We start from the raw sequence: 24,581 nt of genomic DNA on the forward strand, positions 1-24,581 counted from the left end.
GTGGTTCGATCGATCGAGTCTAATTTTCGATCGATCGAGCCTTACAGATTTAGTCCAATAAATCTGCACTCACTCGATTCCAGTTTTACAAATAAATATACTTTGAGCAAGCTTAAACAAGACTAAACAACCTGTTTTGATCATGGTTTGCCAACAATGCAAATTAGAGTTCTAAATACATAAATTCCTAAATCTTTAGAACCTAACAAAAACAACATCATTTAGAATTTATAAGTTTTTTCAAAAAAATTATTTTATATTTAGGTGGAAAATACATTTTCGTCCCTATATTTTCACGAAATTCCCACTTTGGTCTCTGTTTTCTTTTTTTTTCACCGCTTTTACTCCATATCTTGGAAAACGCGTATCGTTTTAGTCCTTTCCATCAATGCCCTAATGGCAAAGTCTTACATGGCAAATGGAACTATTAAAATAATAATAAAAAATTTTATTCTGGCATTAAAAAATACCACGTCAGCATCTAAATTAAAAAATATATATATATATTAATTTTAACTAAATAAAAAAATTTAAAACCAAAAATTACATGAATTGAGTTCTAAGTGTGTCTTAAACAAGAACAACATGAACACAAACCCAGAAATTTCGATCCAAAAATTTAAAATCTCAAAATCACAATTTTCTCAAACCCAAAAAATAAAATCCAAAAATCAAAAACCTAAAAAATAAGAACAAAAAATTAAACTATAGATCCACATCAAATTAAACATGAACAAGAAATTAAACATGAAAACAGAGCAATCCCAGCCATGGCCGACTCTCATTCATTCTCATTTTATACTTCTTTTTCTTCGTTCTTTCCAGATCCATTATTTGCTCTATTTGTGTTTGTATCTTTGTTTTTCTTCTTTCTTTTCAGATCCATGACTCTCTCTTTCTCTCTCTCGGTGCTTGTTTCTTTTCAAATCTTGAATTTGTGATCTTGTGTTTATGTTCAAATATCAGCAACTGGGTGTGGCCATGGGTCTCGGCTATGGGGTGATGTGATTGTCGATCTACTTCTGGGGCTACTTGAGAGCCTTCCAGGCATCGCTCCGTTGCTTGAAGAGAATAAAGGCATAGCCTTTGGACTTATCGGAGATGCGGTCGGTGACCGCCTTGCAATCCTCGATCTCGCCGTACTTGCTAAAGACGAAGGTGAGGGTTTCGAAGGTGGTGTCCCAGCCGAGGCCATGGATAAAGATCTTGCGGTGGGCAGGGTCTGCATCAGTGAGCTCTCGCACGATTTCAATCAAGTTTGGGTGCTTCCTCACTCCCTTCTTGATCAGAGCCACGAGATGGTCCTTTGTGAATGGCTCTAGAAGCTTCTCCATGTCTTCATTCTCATCGTTGTCAATTGCTGGGTTTGTGTTTGTTGCTTTTGTGTTTGGTTGACAAGGAAAATCTGTTGCTGAGTTTGTGTTTGTGTTTTTGTTCTTGCTGGAAATCAGTTTGTGTTTGTGTTTGTGTTTTTGTGTTTGGTTGATAAGAAAGGGCAAGAAAATCTGGGCATGTGTTTTTATGTTTAAATCTGAATTTGTATTCTTTAGAGTTGTTGAAGATGAACTGGATTTTAATTTTTTTTTAATTTTTTGTTTTAATTTTGTTTTCATGTTTAATTTCTTGTTCATGTTTAATTTGATGTGGATCTATAGTTTAATTTTCTGTTCTTATTTTCTGAGTTTGTGATTTTTAGATTTTATTTTATGGGTTTGAGAAAATGGTGATTTTGAGATTTTTAATTTTTGGGTTTGTGTTTTTAGATTTGAGTTTGTATTCTTGTTGTTCTTGTTCAAGACACACTTAGATCTCAATTCATGTAATTTTTGGTTTTTAATTTTTTTTAGTTTAAATTAATAAAGTAATTTTTTAATTTAGATGCTGACGTGACATTTTTTAATGCCAAAATAAAATTTATTATTATTATTTTAATAGTTCCATCTGTCACGCAGGACTTTGCCATTAGGGCATTGACGGAAAGAACTAAAACGAGACGCGTTTTCCAGAATAGGGAGTAAAAGCGGTGGAAAAAAAAAAAGATAAGGACCAAAGTGGAAATCGCGTGAAAATATAGAGACGAAAATGTGTTTTTTGCCTTATATTTAACATACTCTACGCATATGAAAAATCCTCATAGTGGCTATATTTTGCATGAAAAGCATTTAATGTACCAATAATATGGTTAATATTTTATGATTTTGGTATGATCATCATGATATTAGTACAAAGAAATTAATTCAGTTGAGAATAAAATTGTTAAAAACACACAGAGTATCAAATTGATGACTTTACAAAAAAGTGTTCAACAAAAACTACTATTAAAATATTGGAAGAAACTAATAATTATTCACATGATATAAATTATAAGAAAATCTCCCACCTTATACCTCAAAATATATTAAATTATAACCCCAGTATTTGATTATACAAGAAAAAGGATATAGCTATTGTTATAGATTCTCTCATGTGCTAGGGCTATATATGGGTCGGAAAAAGATTGGCAGTGCAAATCTTTATCTTTATAACTCAACATTCACTATCTTATTCAAGATGTTATATTGTCATTCACTATATTAGTATAATATTTCTTTTATGAATAATCATTTTTTTTATAATAAACAAAAAATATATTCATCATTTTTAAAAGTTTAAAAATTGCAATGAGGTCACTACAAACGTCATTGTCGGTAGCATAATAAACTTGGATGCGAAAAAATTAAGAAAAATAATTAAACAAGCATTATGGGTTTTGGATTTATTAAATTTACTTGCACGTGAGTGACTGGATATATATATATAGGTTTAGACGAATGTGAATGACTGAATTTCAAATAACTTGTAAACAGAAGTGGAGGTTGAAAGAAAGGGTAGCTTCAATGCATTGTTCTAAACCTCCTTACCTTTTTAAAAGCATTACTTAACGGGATCTTCACCCTATGCAATAAATATATATGTACTACAACGTTAAAGCATGTGCCCTACAGCTGTTCCAAAAGGAGCTGTTCTTCAAGTAAAAATTGAATTTAATTTGTCATTAAACTGTTGTTGCACATATCGTGTTTGCCAACAAAATTGGCTTTTTTTTTTTTCAGAAGAAACAAATTGGCTTTTTGTCTATCCTACTATGATTTGTAGACAAAATTATTTTGTATTACACCACACTACTGTTTTCCTAGAGACACGCAATTATACCAAGCATGTTACTATGTTCCAAAATGTTGATGTTAATATCTAGCTCTAAAAGGGAGGTTACAATTCCAGTAAATGATAAAGAATAATGATAGTTACACACTCACCATACATTATACATATATTATTATATGGACTGAAATTGTGTTTCGAAAGCACGATTTCAAAAAGTAATATCTATAATGTATGCATTAAGAAGTGAGTGATAAGATTGTTCACATTGATTTCACTAAGTATTCACTTTATTACCAAGGATCTTATAGTTAAATTAGTGTTTCTTTATGCACAAAATATTTGAAGTTTGAAGAAAAAAAAGTTCGAGTTGCAAAGATAGCTGCATAATGTAATTATCTCTTCGCTTTATTGCCAAATCATTAATTGCTGTCTATTCTGGTCATCAGTCTCATGTGGGGCTGCCAAAAGAGAGGGTTTTTGTTTGTAGAGATTAGATTTGTAGTTCTTTGCCTGTGCACTGCACATGAAGGTCTTCTTAGTTCCTGTCATATCTGTTAGACATTTCTTCAATAAACATTGAAAACACAACAGTTCCTGTAAATCCTAGAGCAGACAACATGCATGCAGTGTCTACAAGAAATGTACCCCATCATTTGACTCTCTCTCTATATGTTGCCCAGCGTCTGTGAATCTAGGATAATTACTACTACTACCGTATATTTTGAGTATCAAAACAGAGTGTGGTCCATTTAATTAACATGCGAATAAGTCAACCAGTTCCATTGACCGTTCCCATTAATGTCCCTCCCATGCATTGAAACTTGAAATCTTTTAAGTCAAAGTAATGCATGTTGGACCTTTCAATGACTCCCCCAACCTTTTATAAATAAATAAATAAAAGTTAGAAAAATCAGATAAGATGAAACACTTATTTTGATATAAAAATGAGGACAGTTGTAAAACTCTTTTTGCGTGTATCAATATTGCTATTTTTTGTTTGTGTCACGGTGAGTCTGACCATATTGATCCCAAAAATAGCTCATTGTTTGTGTTAGATTTAAAAATTGCTACTTGCTCCATGGCAAAAACAGTTCTGCTGTCACATAATAATTAATTAATGTTGTTTGTTACAATCAAACTCTTATCCGTTAAACATTGAACTAATAGCGTGGTTAGTAATATACATTACAGGATATATATACCATATAAAATACATATGCATTTCATTAGGTTCAAAGTTTTTAAAATATGGCATGAAAAATTGCAAAAGAAAATAGATAAACGTACACACAAGTATATTATACAAATATGTTTGATGTGAGACTTAGAACATACTCAATTAATATCCAATTAATTTAGAGTATCACAATCTTCTCCATTTAAATTTTTGTCGTCCTCATTAGAACTTACTTTATGAGACAATGTCTCAAAGCCCATGTGGCATTACCAGGTTGGCTCTGATACTATTTGGGTTGAAAAATAAGTTTAAAACACAATAATCAAACCACTAAGCATACAATAATAGCTTGTTTAGGAAAGGAGGAAAAAATGGAAAATTTTATTATTAAAAAAATTCTAAAACTACGGTAAAAAAAAATTTTTAAAAAAAAAAAAAAAAAAAAAAAAAAAAAAAAAACCACATCATTCGTAACAATTAGGGTTTGATTCGATAAGAAGTTTGTTCATGTTTGTTTGTTTATAAACAAACTAAGCTTAAACTTTAGTTTTAGTCTTGTTTAATAAATAAGTCAAGCCTAAGCAAAAAAACATCGTTAATGAACATACTCATGTACATTAGGGCTTGATTAAAAACAAGCTAAGTTTAGGGTCATTTATAGGCGTTGTAATAAGCTTGATATGAGCATGACAAATAAACTTATATCTTACTAAAACTCTAATTAAATAAGAGTTAAGATTTGAGACTACACGTCCAAACCAAATAGACTTGGTAATAAGCTTGATATAAGCTTGACAAATAAACTCATATCTTACTAGGACTTTAACTAAATAAGGGTTGATACTACTTATCCAAACCAAATAAACTTGATAATAAACTTGATATAGACTTGATAATATATTTATGTTAAATCTTAAGCTCAAAAGCTTGATATTGAACTCAAGCCCAACTTGACTAATGAGTCAAACCAAGCTCAAACTCTTAGGCTCTTTGACGATTTACGGGCTTGTTTTATTAAACCAAACTTAAACATTCACTACTCAACAAAACTTATCTCTAGAACCTCCATAATATCTCACAAGAGGAGTATGACATTTTTTTTTATCTATTCCATTCCAATCAACCCATTATGAACTCTGGCAACCTTTCTGGAGATTCTTCCTCAATTAAATTCTTCTACACTAATTGCCTTTATATGATTATGAAATTCCTGAATGGTATTGGCTACAGTTTATTCGCCAAAAATAAAACAAATAAAAGGAACGAACTGTCAAATACACAAACAAAAATATAATAAAAATCCAAATAAAATTATATCGAACTAAAGAATCCTCCACACCATTTATATGTACAATGTTGAGTTTGCAGTCAGGACATCAAAAAAGCACTCCACATAACCTGCAAAAGCCCTTTGAGCCGAAATAACAATATAGACTAAAACAGACTAAAATTCATGTTAACTGTAGTACCAAAGCAGCCTATAAACAGAGACACATATGAAAGAAAGAGCCCTATTCTAAGAATTCAGAAAGGTTAAGTGGAAAAAAAAAATCAATAAAAAAACTCAAGTTAATGAACCATCTTCAGATTAATCTTCTAACCAAAGTTAAGTATTTTGTTAGACTGATTCCCTGCCATAATTGCCATCATGTTTGTTGCCATTTTCTTTGCTCAGTCTAGATACTGGTACAGAAGAGGCTTGTCGAGGAGATGTTTTGCTGGTTTTCTGCCTCAGATTAAGGTAAGTGTAAACAGACATACCAGCAATTGCTGTGAATGCTCCACAAATACTAGTATATCCTTGATTTGAACCAAAGACATAGTAGTTCCCAAGAAGAAGAATACAAGTTTTAAACTGACCAAGAACAACATGGGTAATGGCAGATGTAGCCCTGTAAATTAAGAAAGAAATTGAGAACCAAAACAAACAAACAGAGATCAGACAAGATGATTTTCCTAAATTTGAACATGGGCAGAACTAAAAAGTATTACCTGATACATATCATGATAAATGATTTCAGCAAGCATATAATAATAGATCAGAATGTTAAAATATTTATCATTGTTATGAGTAATAGGGGCAAAACAGTAATATCATGTCCTTAATATATAAATAATATTTTAATGTGTTAGGGTTGACTTATCAAACCTTAAAACACTTTCACAGTAAACAACATGGTATCAGAGCCACCAACCCGCCGCTGCCGTTGACCTTTCGGCCACCACCCACCGATATTGTTGTCGCCGGCAACCATATCCTTACCCACTAGCTCCGACGACCCTAATAGAGACTCCGACGATCTCAATTTAGTGGATGAAGCAGTTGTCCAATGCCGGTGACCCTCTCTCGAGTCTCGCGACACTAGATCAACGTCGCCTGATCGCGAGAGAGGCAGGGTTTTACTCACCCTCCTCTGGCGACCATCCTAGCCTACTCGCCGGTCCTCGCACCGCCACTCTTGCACCCTAGCGCCACTGCCGGAGTATGGTCTGACTTTTTTTTCTTCTCTCCTTCAAAACGTTCTCTGATTATCTGTTCAGGCAGCCTTAGGTTGATGTTTAGTGGTAGATTGGGTATTTCCTTTTGGTGTTGGTATGGATTTGTTGCTGATTTGTTTTTTGGAATAGTTTGGTGTTGATTCTTTGATTAATGAGTTGCTGTTGGCGTGGCTGATTGGTTGAAGTACATTGGTTGTTGGTTGGAGTTTGTTTTAATTCAGTTCAACATATTTCTTTAGTGTTAGTTTGTTCTTTAGATTGCTATTATGGAGTCCAAAGACAGTGCTCAACCCCCTAATTATTTCTTCTCCCCTGATATGTTATCAATTACCTCCATTCGTCTAAATGGTAGTAATTATGCTCAGTGGGCACAGGTAGTTGAAGTCTTTCTTCTTGGTAGAAAGAAGTTTGATTACGTGATTAAGGAACCTCCTGTACCTACAGACACTAAATTTACTAATTGGAGAGCCGAAGATACACAAATTAGGAGTTGTTTGTGGAATAGCATGGAGTCTAAGATCAGTTGTAGTTTGGTTTTCTTGCCAACTGCTAAACTTATTTGGGAACAAGCCAAGGAACTTTACTCTGGTGTTAACAATTTGAAGCGGATTTATGATCTTCATCAAAATTATTTCTCCTTGAGTTTGAGTGATATGTCTTTGGAAGACTATTATAACAAGTTTAAGGGTGTATGTGAAGAACTCAATATTTATCAGCCTATCTCCTCTGATGTTAAAATTATGAAGAAACAACGAGATTCTATGCATGTTGCTCGCTTCCTCTCTGGATTGCCTAAAAGTTTGAATCCAGTAAAATCACAAATTTTAGCTAGTCCAGACCTTCCTTCATTGAGTGAAGTTTTTGGTAGACTTCGACAGGCCACATTATCTGATTCGAGTACTAACCCTTTCTCTTCCTCCAATACTGATGCATTACCTTCTAGTGATAAATCTGCCTTTACCACTTATATGGGGAGCAATAGAGGTGGTCGTGGAGGTCGAGGTCGTGGGGGCCGAGGCCGTGGAGGTCGTGACTAAGGGGGCCGTAGTAGTGAACAAGGGGGTCGTGGTAAAGGACGTGGCCTCCATAAGTGTACTTATTGTCATGGTGAAAATCATACAGTAGACTTTTGTTGGGAGTTGTATGGTAAACCCTCAGCTCACCAAGCTAGTTTTCGAGTTCAAGAACAGCCTTCACAGTCACATCCACCAACATTCAGAGTAGTCTTTATTCCTGAGGAAGAGTACAATCGTCTCTTGTCTCTGCATTCCAACTCTGTTGGGTCTGATTCTACTGCTACTTTGGCTCAACAAGGTACTTCCACTGTTTGTCTTGCCACTCAGGACCCTTGGGTCATTGACTCAGGTGCTACTAATCATATGACAGGTACCTCAGATTTACTCTTTGACCTTTAGCAATCTAGTAGTCTTCCCAATGTTACATTGGCAGATGGCTCAGCTACTACAGTTTCTGGTTTGGGCACTGCCAATCTCAGTCCTAATCTTTCTCTCTCTTCTGTTTTATATATTCCTGATTTTCCTTTTAACCTTTTGTCAATTAGTAAGCTTACTAAAATTTTGAATTGTGCTGCCATTTTTTTTATCCACTCATTGTATCTTTCAGGATCTCAAGACGGGGAAGATTATTGGTGGAGGGCATGAAGCCGGTGGACTTTATTACTTGGATCGATGTGGTTCTTCCTGTTTAGTGGCTTCTCACTTGTCTATCTCACCTCTTTAGCATCATTGCCGCCTTGGTCATCCATCTCTCAAGAATTTAAAGTCATTAGTTCCGTCATGTCGTCAAATTGAGTCTTTACATTGTGAAGCATGTCAGTTGGGTAAACACCATAGGGTGCCTTTTGCCTCTAGGCGTGAGAGTCGTGTTAGTAGTCCTTTTCAATTAGTTCATTCTGATATTTGGGGTCCAATAAACACTCCCTCATTGTTGGGATTTAGATATTTTGTCATTTTTGTTGATGATTATTCTAGAATCACCTATCTTTATCTTATGAAAGAACGGTCTAAATTGTACTCAATTTTCAAATCATTTTATATGGAAATAAAGACTCAATTTAATGCTCCAGTTCGTATTTTTCGGTCTGATAATGCTCGTGAATATTTTCATACATCTTTGTCCCAATTTTTTGATGATCATAGTATAATTCACCAATCTTCATGCCCCCATACTCCACAACAAAATGGTGTTGCTGAACGCAAAATGCGTCATTTGTTAGAGGTCACTCGTGCCTTAAAGTTTCATATGCATGTTCCCAAATCATATTGGAGTGATGCTGTTCTCACTGCCTGTTACCTAATTAATCGTATGCCTTCCACTGTTCTAGGTGGTCAGATCCCTTATATTGTGCTCTCTCCTGATGCACCTTTGTTTCATCTACCACGTAAGATATTTGGCTGTGTGCGCTATGTTCATATCTTAGGTCCAGGGAGTGATAAGCTTGATCCTAGATCCATTAAATGTGTTTTTCTTGGGTATTCTCGTACTCAGAAAGGATACCGATGTTACTCGCCTACTCTTCGACATCGTTTCATTAGTGCTGATGTCACATTTGATGAATCTCAGTCATATTTCTCTCCTTCAGTTGCTAGTGACAGTTCTCCTTGTCTTCCTCTCCTACCACCTGTGTCTCCTATTGAATCTCCTCAGAAACCACTCCAGGTATATTGTTGTCGGCAGAAACCTCCAACAGAGACCTTTACCCCGCCTAGTGATCCGACTCCTGATCCTGCCTCTCTTCCAATTGCTTTGCGCAAAGGTAAGCGTTCTTGTACCTCTCACCCTATCTCTTAGTTTGTCTTTTATGGTCACTTGTCTTCATCTCTTCATGCCTTTACCGCATCCTTGAATTCTACTGTTGTTCCTAAGTCTATCCAAAAGACTATGTCCATCTCTGGTTGGAAATCTGCTTTGGAGGCAGAAATGTCTGCCCTGTCTGAAAATGCTACTTGGTCTTTAGTTACTCGTCCTCTAAGGAAAACTGTTGTTGGTTGTCGTTGGGTGTATACTGTGAAGTATTTGCCTGATGGTTCTATTGAGCGTTTGAAGGCTCGCTTGGTTGCCAAAGGGTATACCCAAACATACGGTGTTGACTATGCCGAGACATTCTCACCTGTTACTAAAATTTCTTCTGTCCGGATTTTGATCTCCTTGGCTGCTAATTTGGGTTGGCCATTATTTCAGTTAGATGTTAAAAATGCCTTCTTGAATGGTGATTTGAAGGAAGAGGTGTATATGGAGCAACCACTTGGGTTTGTTGCTCAGGGGGAGTCTAGAAAAGTGTGTAGGTTGCATAAGGCCATCTATGGTCTTAAACAATCTCCCAGAGCTTGGTTTGGTAAATTCAGTGAAGTAGTGTTAAAGTTTGGATTGCGACATTGCCACTCTGATCACTCTGTGTTTTCTTATACCTCTGATCGAGGAAAGATTTTGTTGATAGTATATATTGATGATATTATAGTAACTAGAGATGACAAGCAGGGCATTGATGATTTGAAAAGATACCTTCAAAACTCCTTTCAAACTAAGGATCTAGGTAAACTTCGTTATTTCTTGGGTATTGAGATAGCACGATCTAATGAAGGCATCAATTTATCACAGAGGAAGTATGTGTTGGATATTTTGGAAGAAATTGGCTTGTTAGGATCTAAACCAGTGGAGACTCCTATGGATCCTAATGTCAAATTGTATGAAGATCAAGGGGAGCTGTTATCTAATCCTGAGAGATACCGTCGTTTGGTTGGTAAACTAAATTATCTCACAATTACTCGCCCAGATATATCATTTGCAGTTAGTGTTTTGAGCCAGTTTATGAAAGATCCTCGCCTTCCACATTGGGAGGCAGTTATTCGAATTGTGAGGTATCTTAAAGCACATCCAAGCTGTGGTCTTTTGTATAAAGCTAATGGTCACCTACGGGTAGAAGCCTACACTGATGCTGATTGGGCTGGATCACTGTCAGATAGAAAATCTACTACTGGGTATTGCACTTTTCTGGGAGGAAATCTGATTAATTGGAGAAGAAACAAACTGTTGTTGCCAGCTCTAGAGCAGAGGCTGAGTATAGAGCCATGGCACACACATCATGTGAGCTTATGTGGATTAAGCATTTACTTGAGGAATTAAGATTCATTGTGAAGCTGCCTATGACTATACATTGTGATAATCAAGCAGGAATTTACATTGCCTCCAATCTTGTGTTCCATAAGCGAACCACGCATATTGAAGTAGATTGTCATATTACTCGAGAGAAAGTAGAAGATGGTGTAATTGCTACTCCATATGTTTCTACAAGAGTCCAGATTGCTAATATGTTTACTAAAACTTTATGTAAAACTCGTTTGGGTTTGTTATGTAACAAGCTAGGATTGTATGATATACTCTCCAGCTTGATGGGGAGTGTTATGAGTAATAGGGGCAAAACAGTAATATCATGTACTTAATATATAAATAATATTTTAATGTGTTGGGGTTGACTTATCAAACCCTAAAACACTTTCACAGTAAACAACAATCATCAACATGGTAATGCCAGTTATATTGTAATGTCTAATTATCAACAGAATGGTGCAGACACAAAATTATTGCTAATTTGAATTTGAATGTCCATTAATATAATTTTAGTATGATTGAGGATTATGTGAGATTATGTTTATTTTTTAATTACTTTCCTTTTTGATATTTCCTGGAATTTTCCAACAGCTAAGTTCTGATTTCTAGGTTTTCCCACTTAATGTTGAAATGTTGATTCCTAAGCCCATCTTTTCCTTTCTCTATTCCATTTGCCCCCCATTTGCCTTTCAAACTTGCGCTGCATCAACTTGGTATCAGAGCATAACTCTAATCCAGTTTTCCAAATGAAAGAAAGAAAGAAATGGGTAAATTACACTAACCTCACTTGGGAAATATTAGAAACACCCTCATATTCTTAAAAATGACACTTGCCTGCTGTGGTTGTTATTTTATTTTGAAAAAAAAACTTTCTTATTCTATAACCAATATGGTTAGTAATCATTGAGGTTATTTTTTATGGGAATTTGGTTTGAAAAATATTTTGACTTGATTTGTAATAGACATAAATGGTCATAGGAGGTATTTGTTATACAAATCAAAACTTTAAGGGGGTGGGAGGTCATTTACAAAAATAAGAGCGGGTTTCTGACACTGACATTTCCCCAAAACTTGAGGGAAGTTGTAATTTAACACCCAAAAAAAAAAGAAGAAACAAACATTGCATCTACTGAAGCCAAGACAACCATGTCGTCCCCTAAAGAACAAAGTCACAAGACTCATTCCAACTCGAATTCCCAAACACAAACCCTTATTGCCACCCCAACCTCTAATCTATTGGACCAATGCCCCCACCCCACTCATCACTTGCTACTAAATTCAGTAACTACCAATCTCGAGGACTCGAAGACTTGCAGCCACCATTAGCAAAGCCCAAAACCCTTTGTTATCATACTTCTCTACTGCAACAGAAAGTTATGGATGCCACATTGCCACCCATATCAACATCACCTGATGCCCAACAAATGAAGCCCAAACTGAAAACCCACTCATCATAAATTCAGAACCCATGCCAACCCCAACTGCCCCTGCCTTTTATCCCTATTTGTCTTTGCCACTACCAATACCACACTAGAAACCATCTTGAAACATTGCCAAGCAGTGTGAGACCCATTCTAGCTGCTGTTCCATCATGCCTTTAGTTTATCACTTATAGCATCCATCAACCCCATCACAAATCGCAAGTCATTCACATTCTCACCACCATCCAGTCTGATATGGTACCATCTAGCTGCACCATCATCCTGCCAAGCACCTCATCACTCTCTTGTCCAAGTACATCTTTTGCCACTATTTTAATACAATTAGCCATTTCATTCCAATCTTATCAACATCTTCGTCTATATTGCTTGCCTTCTTTGATCATTTTATCTTTAAACACCTTGATTTTCTCCCTACAAACTCCACCACTTAATCCTTGGATTTCTTTGTCTAATATCTCTTCTTATCCATCTTCTAATACAAATAGCTCGTACCACTACCCTATGTTGGGTGAAAATGCTCACTCCTGGTATTACCTTACAAACTTTACAACATCTACTATCCACTTTTCTAGTAAGGATGAAATCTATGAGACTAACGTTTGTCCCACTTTTAAAGGTAATTAAGTGTGATTCTCTCTTTTTGAACCAAGTGTTCCTTAATATCAAATCATGTGGTGTTGTAAAATTTAGGATAGCATCACCTGGTTCATTCCTTAATCCATATCCCTGGCCGCCATGAACTCTTTCATAGCCCCCACTATCTTTTCTAACATGACCATTCAGGTCTATTCCAATAAATACCTTTTCGTCGTTTGGTAACCCTTGAATCAATCAATCCATGTCCACCCAAAATGGATTCTTCTAATCCTCCTTAAGGGGCATATCCACTAATTTTCCTGTATACCATAATTTAAATCTTGTATGTTCAATTTTCTAAATTTCTCAACTACCCACTTAGTTTCCTGAAGAAATAGTATTTATATTCTTCTCCTAATCATTGTATCTACTATTTCCATTAGTTTCCCAGCTAAAAACATTATTCCCAAGTATCTATACAAATCTTATTCTCTTGGACTACCTTCTTTACCTGCACCTGTCCATCAAAGTGTGGAAACTCTTCCCCTTTTTTCCTACATCTGAGCGCCAATATAGGGCGTTGCTTACAGGGAACGCCCTAGCTAACCTTGCCCACCTTTCACTGCATCTAGCGTCCAATGCAGCACATCACTAGTAGGGGACACTCCAATGAGTATATGTAGTGGAAGGGTGACTAAATTTTATGTTGGCAGTCAACCTACTGCAACCCTCCTTTCCTAAGTTTGGGATCAGCTGTGAACTAAATTTATGACACTAAGCACAAACACAGGTGCACTTAGCAACACCTGATTGAACAAGACTAAATTCTTGATACCCAAACCACCACTTTGAAGGGGCTCAAACACACATCTCCAACTATCTAGATGATACTTGTACTCATCAATAAGTCCAACCCCCACAAGAAATCCCTTTGTAGCTTCTCAATACAACAAGCACCCCCAAGGGAATGGAAAATAGGGATAAGTTTAGGAGGTTGGATAAGATGCTTTTTATTAGCATCACTTGGTCTCCCTTGGAGAGGTACATTCTTTTCCAATCCAACCTGCCAGCTGTTGCGCTCAATTTTCCCTAGCATTGAATTCCACACAACCATCTCTTTGAAGGCAGATCCTAGAGGGAAACAAAGATATGCCATTGGTAGCTTAAAAACCTTACAACCCAAAGTTCCCGCAAATACTTCTACATTCGACACATCACCTACCAGTACCAGCTCAAATTTCCACAAATTTATCTAAAGGCCAAAAATTGCTTGAAACCACACAAACATACCTTTCAAATATCAAATTTGTTCTAAGTCAGCCCAACAAAACATCAGCATATTATCCCCAAAAAGAAGATGAGAAACCTTAATCACATTATCGGCTGAGCATCCAACTATGAATCCCGACTGGTAATGCCCTCCCACTGCCCTCTCCTACAACCTACTCAAGGCCTCCATCACGATGATAAATAACAACAGAGATGATGGATCCTCCTGCCTCAACCCTAGAGCTTTGCAAGAAATGACTTGGGCTACCATTCACCAGAACTAAAAACCGAACTATGGAGATGCATGAGTATATCCACTACCTCCACCGACTAAACCTGCATCTTCTCAACATATAAATAAGAAAATTCCAGTGCATACAATCGTAGGCTTTCTCCAAGTCCAGCTTACACAAGCCTCATAATTAATTTTGAGGTATGCCCTAATCAATGGAAGTTTTAACTTAGAACGGTCACCTTCGGTCCTTCAAACATAGGTGCTAATTGATTGAAGTGTAGCCAATTAAATGAGTTAGCCTTTATTTTATATTGAAAATTAAATTGTGAGGAGTTTTGTTTAACTGGTCTCACTTGCATCCACACAGTACAACCTTTGCGTAATGGTCGGCACAGTGTCAAATTCAGTGTCCTAGTCTGGTTCAAGTCCCAAACCACCATGAAACAAGCCTTAGAAACAAATATGAAAACCCTCCAAGCCCTGTCTGCTCAAATAGGGTCAGCAGAAGCTTTCCTCCAAAGGAGAGATGAGGGTGAAGCCCCCCACATAGGAAGCAATAACTAGGAACAAGGCACAATACCCGTAGACAACGTTGCAAGGTAACATTCATAAAAATCAAGGGTTCTCCTAGGTAAGATTATCAAAACTATAATGACATTTGGGAGCTTAGAGACTTCAATGAGAGAGTGATAGGAAGCACAAAAGTTCAGGCAGCCACTGTTGATGGTCGCCTAGACCCAAGGGCCTTTACTGACAGGTTGCATGAGATGGACCACTTCTTTAAGGGGTAACTCTTATCAGATAACAAGAAAGTCATTCGTGAAGATGTAGGTTAAATGTAAAGGCCAACTTTTCTAGGAGATCATCGAACAAAAATTAAGCAACCCACCATTACTAACTAGATAGAGATTAAGGAGAAGTATCTTCCTCCATCCTGCAGGAGCAAACTCCTAGATAAGTTTTTTTTCCTCCTTTTTTGATGAAATTACATATAAACCCAATAGCTCTTGAACTTTTTTTTTTTTTGATAAGTAACGAAAATTTTATTAAAAAATGAAAAACAGCCAACCCGAGTACATTGGGAATGTACTATGGGGGCAGAAATCAAAAACGAAGATTACAACGATCAAGTAAAACAGGAAGGGAAGAACAAGAAAAATGACAAAAGACCACGCTCCAATCGAGGAGAGTGTGTAAAAAGAAAGACTTAATCTCTAACATAGAGCGTTCACATCCCTCAAAACTTCTAGCATTCCTTTCGCGCCAAATACACCATAACAAGCAATGGGGCACAATTCTCCACAACTCAAAATTTCTATGTCAACCAAACTTACCCTTCCAAGACTCAAACAACTCAATAACCTTCTGAGGCATAACCCAATGAATTCCAAACAAACAAAATACCAACGACCACAACTCACAAGCAATGGGGCAATGAAGAAGAAGATGATCCACTGACTCCCCACACTTCTTACACATATAAATTTAGAGAAGATGGAAAGGAGATTAGCAGGGTGGAAGAGGTTGTATCTATCTAAGGGGGGTAAGGTAACTCTTATTAAAAGTACTCTTTCCTCTTTACCTACATACTTCCTTTCGCTTCTGCCTTTACCTGGGAAGGTGGCAAATCGTATGGAGAAGTTACAACGAGATTTTCTGTGGAGTGGTATTAATGGTGATCCTAAATTACACTTAGTCAATTGGGCTCAGGTTTGTAAGCCGCTGCAGGTTGGAGAGTTGGGTATTAGACGATTGAGGAGCTTTAATTCTGCCTTGTTAGGAAAATGGTTATGGAGGTATGGCATGGAGACCGATGCTCTATGGAGGAGGGTTATTGAGGTAAAATATGGGAATGATTGGGGTGGTTGGTGCACGAAAAAGGTGACCAGTGCTTATGGTGTTAGTTTGTGGAGACATATTAGGAGTGGTTGGGTGAAGTTTTCTAAACTACTTCTGTATGATGTGGGGGATGGTAGTAGAGTGAAGTTTTGGAAGCATGTGTGGTGTGGAGATCGTACTCTACAAGAGGCTTTTCCGGAACTTTATTGTATTAGTAGAACAAAGATTCTTCAGTAGCGGAGGTTTTGTGTTGGTCTGGTGGGAGGATTCATTGGGATGCTAAATTTCGTCGTCCTCCACAAGATTGGGAACAAGAATCCTTTGATCTATTTATGGATATGGTCTACTCTTCGACGGTTCGGGGATTGGGTCCGGATCGGGTGTGTTCAAAGCCAGCAAGGGGTAGAGGTTTTGAGGTTAGAGGATTCTATCTTTCTTTCTACCCTCCTACCATCTTATCCTTTCCTTGGAAGATGATTTGGAAATCGAAGGTTCCTCCAAGGGTAGCTTTCTTTTCATGGTCTGCTTCCTTAGGTAAGATTTTAACAACAGATAACCTTCGCAAACGACGTGTGCTAGTTCTTGATTGGTGCTATANAGAGATCAAATTATTTAAAAACTATGATCTAAATTTTGTGGAGTGCTTACTAGAAGTCTAGTCTAGTTGATATTATCTTTTGATTTGTTTTCTCTTACATGTTTCTGGGTTTTTTTTGTTGAAGATTATATGTTTCTGGTTTGTTTGATTTATTTTTCTATTTTTTAATTTTAAGACTCTAGGATAAGGATACATTATAATTTCCAGACTTGCTGGTAATAGGATTCATTGGCCTAGAATGACAAACTTGTGATTGATGCCACTGTGCCTTTTTAATTGGACATAACATCCTTCAGTTTGTTGGTGATGACAGCAAATCATTGATAGAAATACACCATTCAGTAAGTTCATCCTTCCCAAAATTTTGATGGCTGTGTGCCCATCATGGGTATTTTTGTAATTTTGTATTAACTGGTGGTGGACCACAATGATGAGCCGTCAGTTTTATTTAATGTCTACGTCAGTTTGATTTAGTTAAGGGGTTTATATGCGGACTTTAGTTTAAGCCATTTAGGAATTTGTTTACTAGTCAAATTGGGAATTCTAGTCCTATCAGGAGCATGTTAAGGTCTAGAGTCCAAGTATATACTTTTGTATTCAAATGATTCAAAGTCATTGGGTTTTGTGTTTGTAGTGTTAGGAATTAAATAGGTGATGTCCAAAATGGTGCATGAAGTCCTACAATGTTGGTGTTTTACACCCATTTCCTTTAGTAATAGGGTATGGGTATGGAATATGCTTCCATTATGCTTGATGTGGCAAATTTGGAGGAAGAGGAATTGAAGAGCTTTTGTGGAGAAAGAGTTGCCTATAAAGGGATTGATATCTCATTTTCTTGGGTCTCTTTTCTTTTGGGCATCGTTAGATAAGGGCGGGCCATCAAATATGTGTGATTTCATAGATTCATTGTACCTTTGATCTAGTGGGGAACTTATGAGTTAGCTGATATACTCCATTTTTTTCCTTGGTTTAATTCTGTTGATACTTCCCCAATATTTCATAAATATGCATCAAAATCAAAGTAAATGAGCTGGATTCTTCCCATAGGCGTTAATCCAGGCTCTGAGTTTCTGTCAAGTGCCAACATTGTTCCCTCAAGTTCGAGTGGAATTGGCCATGTTTTACTACCATCATAGCAGCCACAACCAAATTTGGTTCTATGAAACAAAGTGCTGACTTTTTTTTTTGATAGGTACAAAGTGTTGACTTAAAGAGTGAATTTTTTCCTTTCCTTCTATACTTCAACTTATTATCAATAAATAATTTGGAGATATAAGGCAAGAATTGGGAAGTCAACTAGATGTGATAAGAATTGGGATGTAAATGATAATTGTAAGATAACGTGGTTGATTCGAGGTGACTAGCCTCCTAAACTTGAGACGGAGAAAGGAATTTGAGGGTTAATTTTCTGCTCGTTTTTTTTTTTTTTTTTTTCCTCTGTCACTGCTTAAATACAATACTATGCTTGAGAAAATTCAAAATTACAACTGATGATAAGGGCAACCTGTTTTATCTGATAAACTTTACCACTAACCAATCCTTATTGAAGTAGATAGCTTACAACCTGATCCACTAACCATTCCTATGAAAGTAAATAACTGAACAGCACAATAAGCATTATCTTCTTTCACTTATCAATATCCTTGTAGAGTCCATGCAATATTTGCAACCTTACGCATGCTAATCCAGGTTCATTCAGACAACCTTGGTTCATAACAAGATGTTCCAGAGTGTTTTGGACTTTCAAACCTAGAACTTTAGAAGATTGCATATATAGTTTGGAGAACTGTTTTCATTGTTATGGCATTAATGAAGATCTGATTTAGATTGTAGGATATTTCTTTGGAGTGGTACTTTAGGGCTAGGCGTGGAGTTTAATGATGGGAAAAGATTAGGAAACAGAACAAAGCCAAGGTTGCTCTGGGGTTGTATTGAACAAGTTGTGATAGAAAAATGGGATGCTTTCCCAAAATGAGTCTTGAGTGTTGGAGAAGAGTACTAGGCCTATTTTTAATAAATTGGTTGAAAGATGGCTAATGATTTTTAGGGTTGGATTTAGGGGTAGAATAGTGTAAGATCAAAACACCCCACTTGTTTCCAATTTATAATTGAAGAGTGCAAAACATGGATAGAAAGGTCAATTTAGCTCTAGTTCAGATGGCACCTCTTCCCCTTTAAGAGTAAGATGGAGGGTGAGGTCGTAAGTTCAAGAGGCCAGGAAAAAGAATAAAAAGCTTAAGCAGTAGATGATCAGTTGAAGCACAGCAAGTCGGGGCAGAAAGGGCAGCGGGAGTTAAAAATTTATTGTCCTCTATGAATGTCGAGGTTGGTTCAACGAAAACAAGGAATGTAAGTAAGGAGCGGGCTGTGGTGGTTCATCAATGAATTTGAAGATTATTTCTTGGAATGTTAGAGGGCTGAATGATAGGGACAAAGGCTTCGGATTTGTAATATGGTCAGGAGATGGGGGCCAGATGTTATTTGTCTTCAAGAAACTAAAATGGAGTTGATTACTAGAGCTGTGATTCGCAGTTTGTGGAGGGGTCAACATGTTGATTGGTCTTATCTAGGCTCTTTGTGGAGCTTCTGGAGGGGTGTTACTAATGTGGGATACACGGGTTGTGAATAAAGTGGAGGAAGCTGTGGGGCGATTTTCGGTTTCTTGTAGATTTACAAGTGTGTCAGATCAGTCTGTCTGGGCATTTACTGGCATTTATGGTCCTAATTCTGGGAGAGACAGACGTTCTTATGGGAGGAATTATTTGGTTTGAACAGTTGGTGGAATGTTCCATGGTGTGTGGGTGGTGATTTTAATGTGGTAAAGTTCCAAAAAAAAAAAAAAAAAAACGAGCAGAAAATTAACCCTCAAATTCCTTTCTCCGTCTCAAGTTTAGGAGGCTAGTCACCTCGAATCAACCACGTTATCTTACAATTATCATTTACATCCCAATTCTTATCACATCTAGTTGACTTCCCAATTCTTGCCTTATATCTCCAAATTATTTATTGATAATAAGTTGAAGTATAGAAGGAAAGGAAAAAATTCACTCTTTAAGTCAACACTTTGTACCTATCAAAAAAAAAAGTCAGCACTTTGTTTCATAGAACCAAATTTGGTTGTGGCTGCTATGATGGTAGTAAAACATGGCCAATTCCACTCGAACTTGAGGGAACAATGTTGGCACTTGACAGAAACTCAGAGCCTGGATTAACGCCTATGGGAAGAATCCAGCTCATTTACTTTGATTTTGATGCATATTTATGAAATCTTGGGGAAGTATCAACAGAATTAAACCAAGGAAAAAAATGGAGTATATCAGCTAACTCATAAGTTCCCCACTAGATCAAAGGTACAATGAATCTATGAAATCACACATATTTGATGGCCCGCCCTTATCTAACGATGCCCAAAAGAAAAGAGACCCAAGAAAATGAGATATCAATCCCTTTATAGGCAACTCTTTCTCCACAAAAGCTCTTCAATTCCTCTTCCTCCAAATTTGCCACATCAAGCATAATGGAAGCATATTCCATACCCATACCCTATTACTAAAGGAAATGGGTGTAAAACACCAACATTGTAGGACTTCATGCACCATTTTGGACATCACCTATTTAATTCCTAACACTACAAACACAAAACCCAATGACTTTGAATCATTTGAATACAAAAGTATATACTTAGACTCTAGACCTTAACATGCTCCTGATAGGACTAGAATTCCCAATTTGACTAGTAAACAAATTCCTAAATGGCTTAAACTAAAGTCCGCATATAAACCCCTTAACTAAATCAAACTGACGTAGACATTAAATAAAACTGACGGCTCATCATTGTGGTCCACCACCAGTTAATACAAAATTACAAAAATACCCATGATGGGCACACAGCCATCAAAATTTTGGGAAGGATGAACTTACTAAATGGTGTATTTCTATCAATGATTTGCTGTCATCACCAACAAACTGAAGGATGTTATGTCCAATTAAAAAGGCACAGTGGCATCAATCACAAGTTTGTCATTCTAGGCCAATGAATCCTATTACCAGCAAATCTGGAAATTATAATATATCCTTATCCTAGAGTCTTAAAATTAAAAAATAGAAAAATAAATCAAACAAACCAGAAACATATAATCTTCAACAAAAAAAAACCCAGAAACATGTAAGAGAAAACAAATCAAAAGATAATATCAACTAGACTAGACTTCTAGTAAGCACTCCACAAAATTTAGATCATAGTTTTTAAATAATTTGATCTCTGAGATTATTTGTCCATGATCTTCCAGTGTCATTCTCCCATGGTTGTAGAAAACACCAGCTCATGTTTTGAAGTGTTACGTGATAGAATTTTCATTTTTCTTTTTACTGGCATCAGTCTAGAGTATGAATTAACCAAATAAAACAAAAGGATGGAAACTCCAGCTCCAAGCCATGAGACCAAACCTGCTATCACATGAAATAGTCAAAAGGCTGTAAAGAGGTTGCTTACCCAAGTGCTAAAGCACCTGACCACTGTAGCAAGAAGCCTAGAACTGCTGATGTGAGAATAGCCAATGTGTTGTTAAAATTCCAATCAAAGGAGAGGGCACCAGGGGGATCTAACAAAGGAATCAAAGCAACCAGAAACAATAAAGTGATCGGCGTTGTCTTCCACATCAAGCTGTTCAATGATTCAGCATCCTTGGTAAGGTGCAATTAGGAGGACTTAAGGAAAAAAGAAAATGTTTGAGGGAGCTTGAAACTTACGCCAAGGCTGTCCAATTTTCCTGCTGCTGCAAACTGGACCAGAGGATCTTGTTGATTGCACTTGGTATTATCCATGCCAATGCTATACAAGCACCAAAGAGGTCAAATTGGAGATCGGTCACCGTAGCCACAGCAACACCAATAGAAACGACTGTCAACGCAAGCACCTGAAAGATTCCATTGGCAATATTTCAAACACAAAGCAGGATGCTATAGCACATATTACCAACATATGCAGATCAAGCAACAGTTTCTAAAGGTCAGTTAGTCATTCAACAAGCATGAGTGTTACACTCCATATACCCAGACCATTATAAGCACCCAACTAGTATCTTATAAAACTGATGAATTGCTTAGGGCCTAAAAAAGCAAGGAAAGTATATTTTTGAAGAGCTCGAAAGTGGTGATAGCAATCTAGTACAAGTTTGAAAGCCAGTTACGTGGCACAAGACTGCATGCCCAAAACAGAAGGCTCTATTGCAAAATACTCTCCCATGAGAATAGATTTCACACAAATGCCATTTATTCTACTACTCAATCTCATGCACATAAATTCCTAAATGAAGTTGACGTAGGACAAATTGGGGAATTTGTCCATGTGTGTTTATGGTGGGTCAAGGTTTAGGAGGATTTGTAGAAATAGGATTGGAGTTGCTGATGAAAGAGTTATATAGGATTGTGTTAGGAATTAAAAAGTGGTTTGATGAGTTATTTGATGACTATTTGGTATAAGAAAGTATGTGGAGATTTCAGGTTCTGATAGGTAAAATAAAGGCTTGATTTGGAGTTGTAAAGAAGAAGAATTAGAGAAGTTTGTATGATGTTCAAGGGCTGTATGAATAGTCATTTTGGAGAAAGAAAAGAATAAGAAGAAAGAAAGATGAGAAAGGGAGAAAGAAAAGAAAACGTGCCTCTATGCTCAAAACATTCAATAAATTTTACTATTAATCAATTCTCCATCTCCCTTAAATACATTGAGCACAATTTATATAAGACCTTTTCTTTTACTAGTAGTATTAGCACTCCGAGTCCTAGGACTCCTACTTTGACTAGTAAACAAAAAACTAATAAAATACTAACTCGGACTCAAAGAAAATAAAACCTAAAATACTTAGGAAGATCCTAGACTCAACCAAATTACCATCAATTTGCAGGAATTGCAGAAATTACAGATTTTCCCCTGAATACAGAAATTGCCCATTACTAATTAAATAAAACCTGGTTTAACCCTAAAAACTCAGACCATTAAAACCACACAACCTTCACTTCAATTGGAATTAACACGTGGACCCCATATAAAATAATTTTGAAAGCAAATGTGCAAAGTAATTGCAAATTAATACTCCATGGCTGCATCAGAAGTTGTCAAAGTCCAATTCACTACACGGTTTTAATTTATGCATACATACAATATAAATGTTTAGACGCATGGAAAAAGCTCCCTATATCTGATCACTGATAGCCATGAATCCTTTCAATATTTCATCAATTCTTGTAGTCAACATTGGACATCGTTGCATCAATATACAGATAATAAACAATATCTGTATAAAAAATAAATATCTAAGAAATACCAATGCTTTTCTTATATTTTTAAGTGGGGGAGGGAGATTCAAACCCTAGATGTCTCCATTAGAAACACTAGGGAACACCATTTGACTTAAAGGTCATTTGCAGTAAAATACACTGATGTTTCTGTTATTATATTAAGACACAAAATTATCGTCCGAATCAATCTACCAAGACTTGAATGTGTTGGCAGCGTCTTAGCAATGTTTACATTGTCATAAATTTACATAAAGTCTTTGGACACATTCAAGCCATCTTATTTACCGATACAAGCATGTCAAAGGTATATCATGTCCAAAACAAAATGGACACCACTGTCACTTGATGCTACTTTGCATAGCACTACAGGTGGAGTCATTAGATCTTTTTAGAGTCAGGTCCTCCACATTTCAGACAAACATTCAAAAGTGATTTTTACTAAAGACAAAACGCTCCCATTTTAACAAACATTTTAAGATGGACCCAATGAACAATTGTAATATCTAAAAATGTTTACAGATTCTAAGTACTCTACAATTATATCTTAATGTATTACAAACTCAGAGAACAATACACTATTTCCACGAGGACATCAATGTTGCCAAAGAGAGAGCAGTCACCTTGGAGAAAGAAACCTTCTTCTTATATAATATAAATTCTGCTAGAACAATTGATGGCGTTACAGCAATCTTGGACATCTGATAAAAACCCACACTGAAATGTAGGTACTAAAGTCAGAGTGTCAGAAATAGAATAATTAATCCTTAGGACATTATGTATCTCACCTATTGTATGTTAGGCTGACATTAGCAAGGCCAGTAGATAGAGACATAACAGTGCCAAGAGTAATTAAAGTAGATAGGCGTGTTGATTTTGAGGAAGGAGATGCCGGCAGGATAGAAAAGGCATTTAGAATGGCCATTAAGAACCAGCTTACAACATAGTGAATAAAAGTAAGAAATATTGGGAACTTGAATTTGACATTATTAAGCACCTGAAAAAACAAGGACAGAAAAGTTACAAGCAGGGAAACAGTGACTACATAAATCAAATATGGCATTAAACAGCTAGATTAGATATGTAAAAGGTGGCTATACGAACCAATTTATTCATGAAAATAATACCAACAGCGACCACAAAATTGAAGGTAAGAGCAGCAATGGGGCCACATCTACATTGCCGTTGACGCTTTACACCTTCAGACAAGCGAAATTTGTTAAAAAGAGAAGCTCGTAACTCCTCTAGTGCTCTACCTGAGTTGATGAAAAAAAAGAGAGAGAGATTAATAAACCACATCAAGGAAACAAAGATTTTACAATTGCAACAACAACAACAATTACAACAACAACCAAGCCTTAGTCCAAAAATTTTGAGGCT

General features: G+C 36.5%; 1 protein-coding gene across 1 annotated transcript in view; it reads right to left on the bottom strand.

The window, feature by feature from the left end:
* Nucleotides 1–5,610: 5,610 nt before the first annotated feature.
* LOC112038907 (nucleotide-sugar uncharacterized transporter 1) overlaps nucleotides 5,611–24,581 on the bottom strand; it is a gene marked incomplete at its 5' end in the record, with an annotated part of 28,996 nt that continues 10,025 nt past the window's right edge. The window contains 6 exon segments of the mRNA XM_065766926.1: nucleotides 5,611–6,213; nucleotides 21,400–21,570; nucleotides 21,657–21,823; nucleotides 23,825–23,918; nucleotides 23,990–24,198; nucleotides 24,306–24,457. Of these exon segments, the coding sequence (XP_065622998.1) occupies nucleotides 5,940–6,213; nucleotides 21,400–21,570; nucleotides 21,657–21,823; nucleotides 23,825–23,918; nucleotides 23,990–24,198; nucleotides 24,306–24,457 (1,067 nt within the window).

Source organism: Quercus suber, unplaced genomic scaffold (genome assembly GCF_002906115.3).
Source record: "Quercus suber isolate HL8 unplaced genomic scaffold, Cork oak 2.0 scaffold_757, whole genome shotgun sequence".
Taxonomy (NCBI): Eukaryota; Viridiplantae; Streptophyta; class Magnoliopsida; order Fagales; family Fagaceae; genus Quercus; species Quercus suber.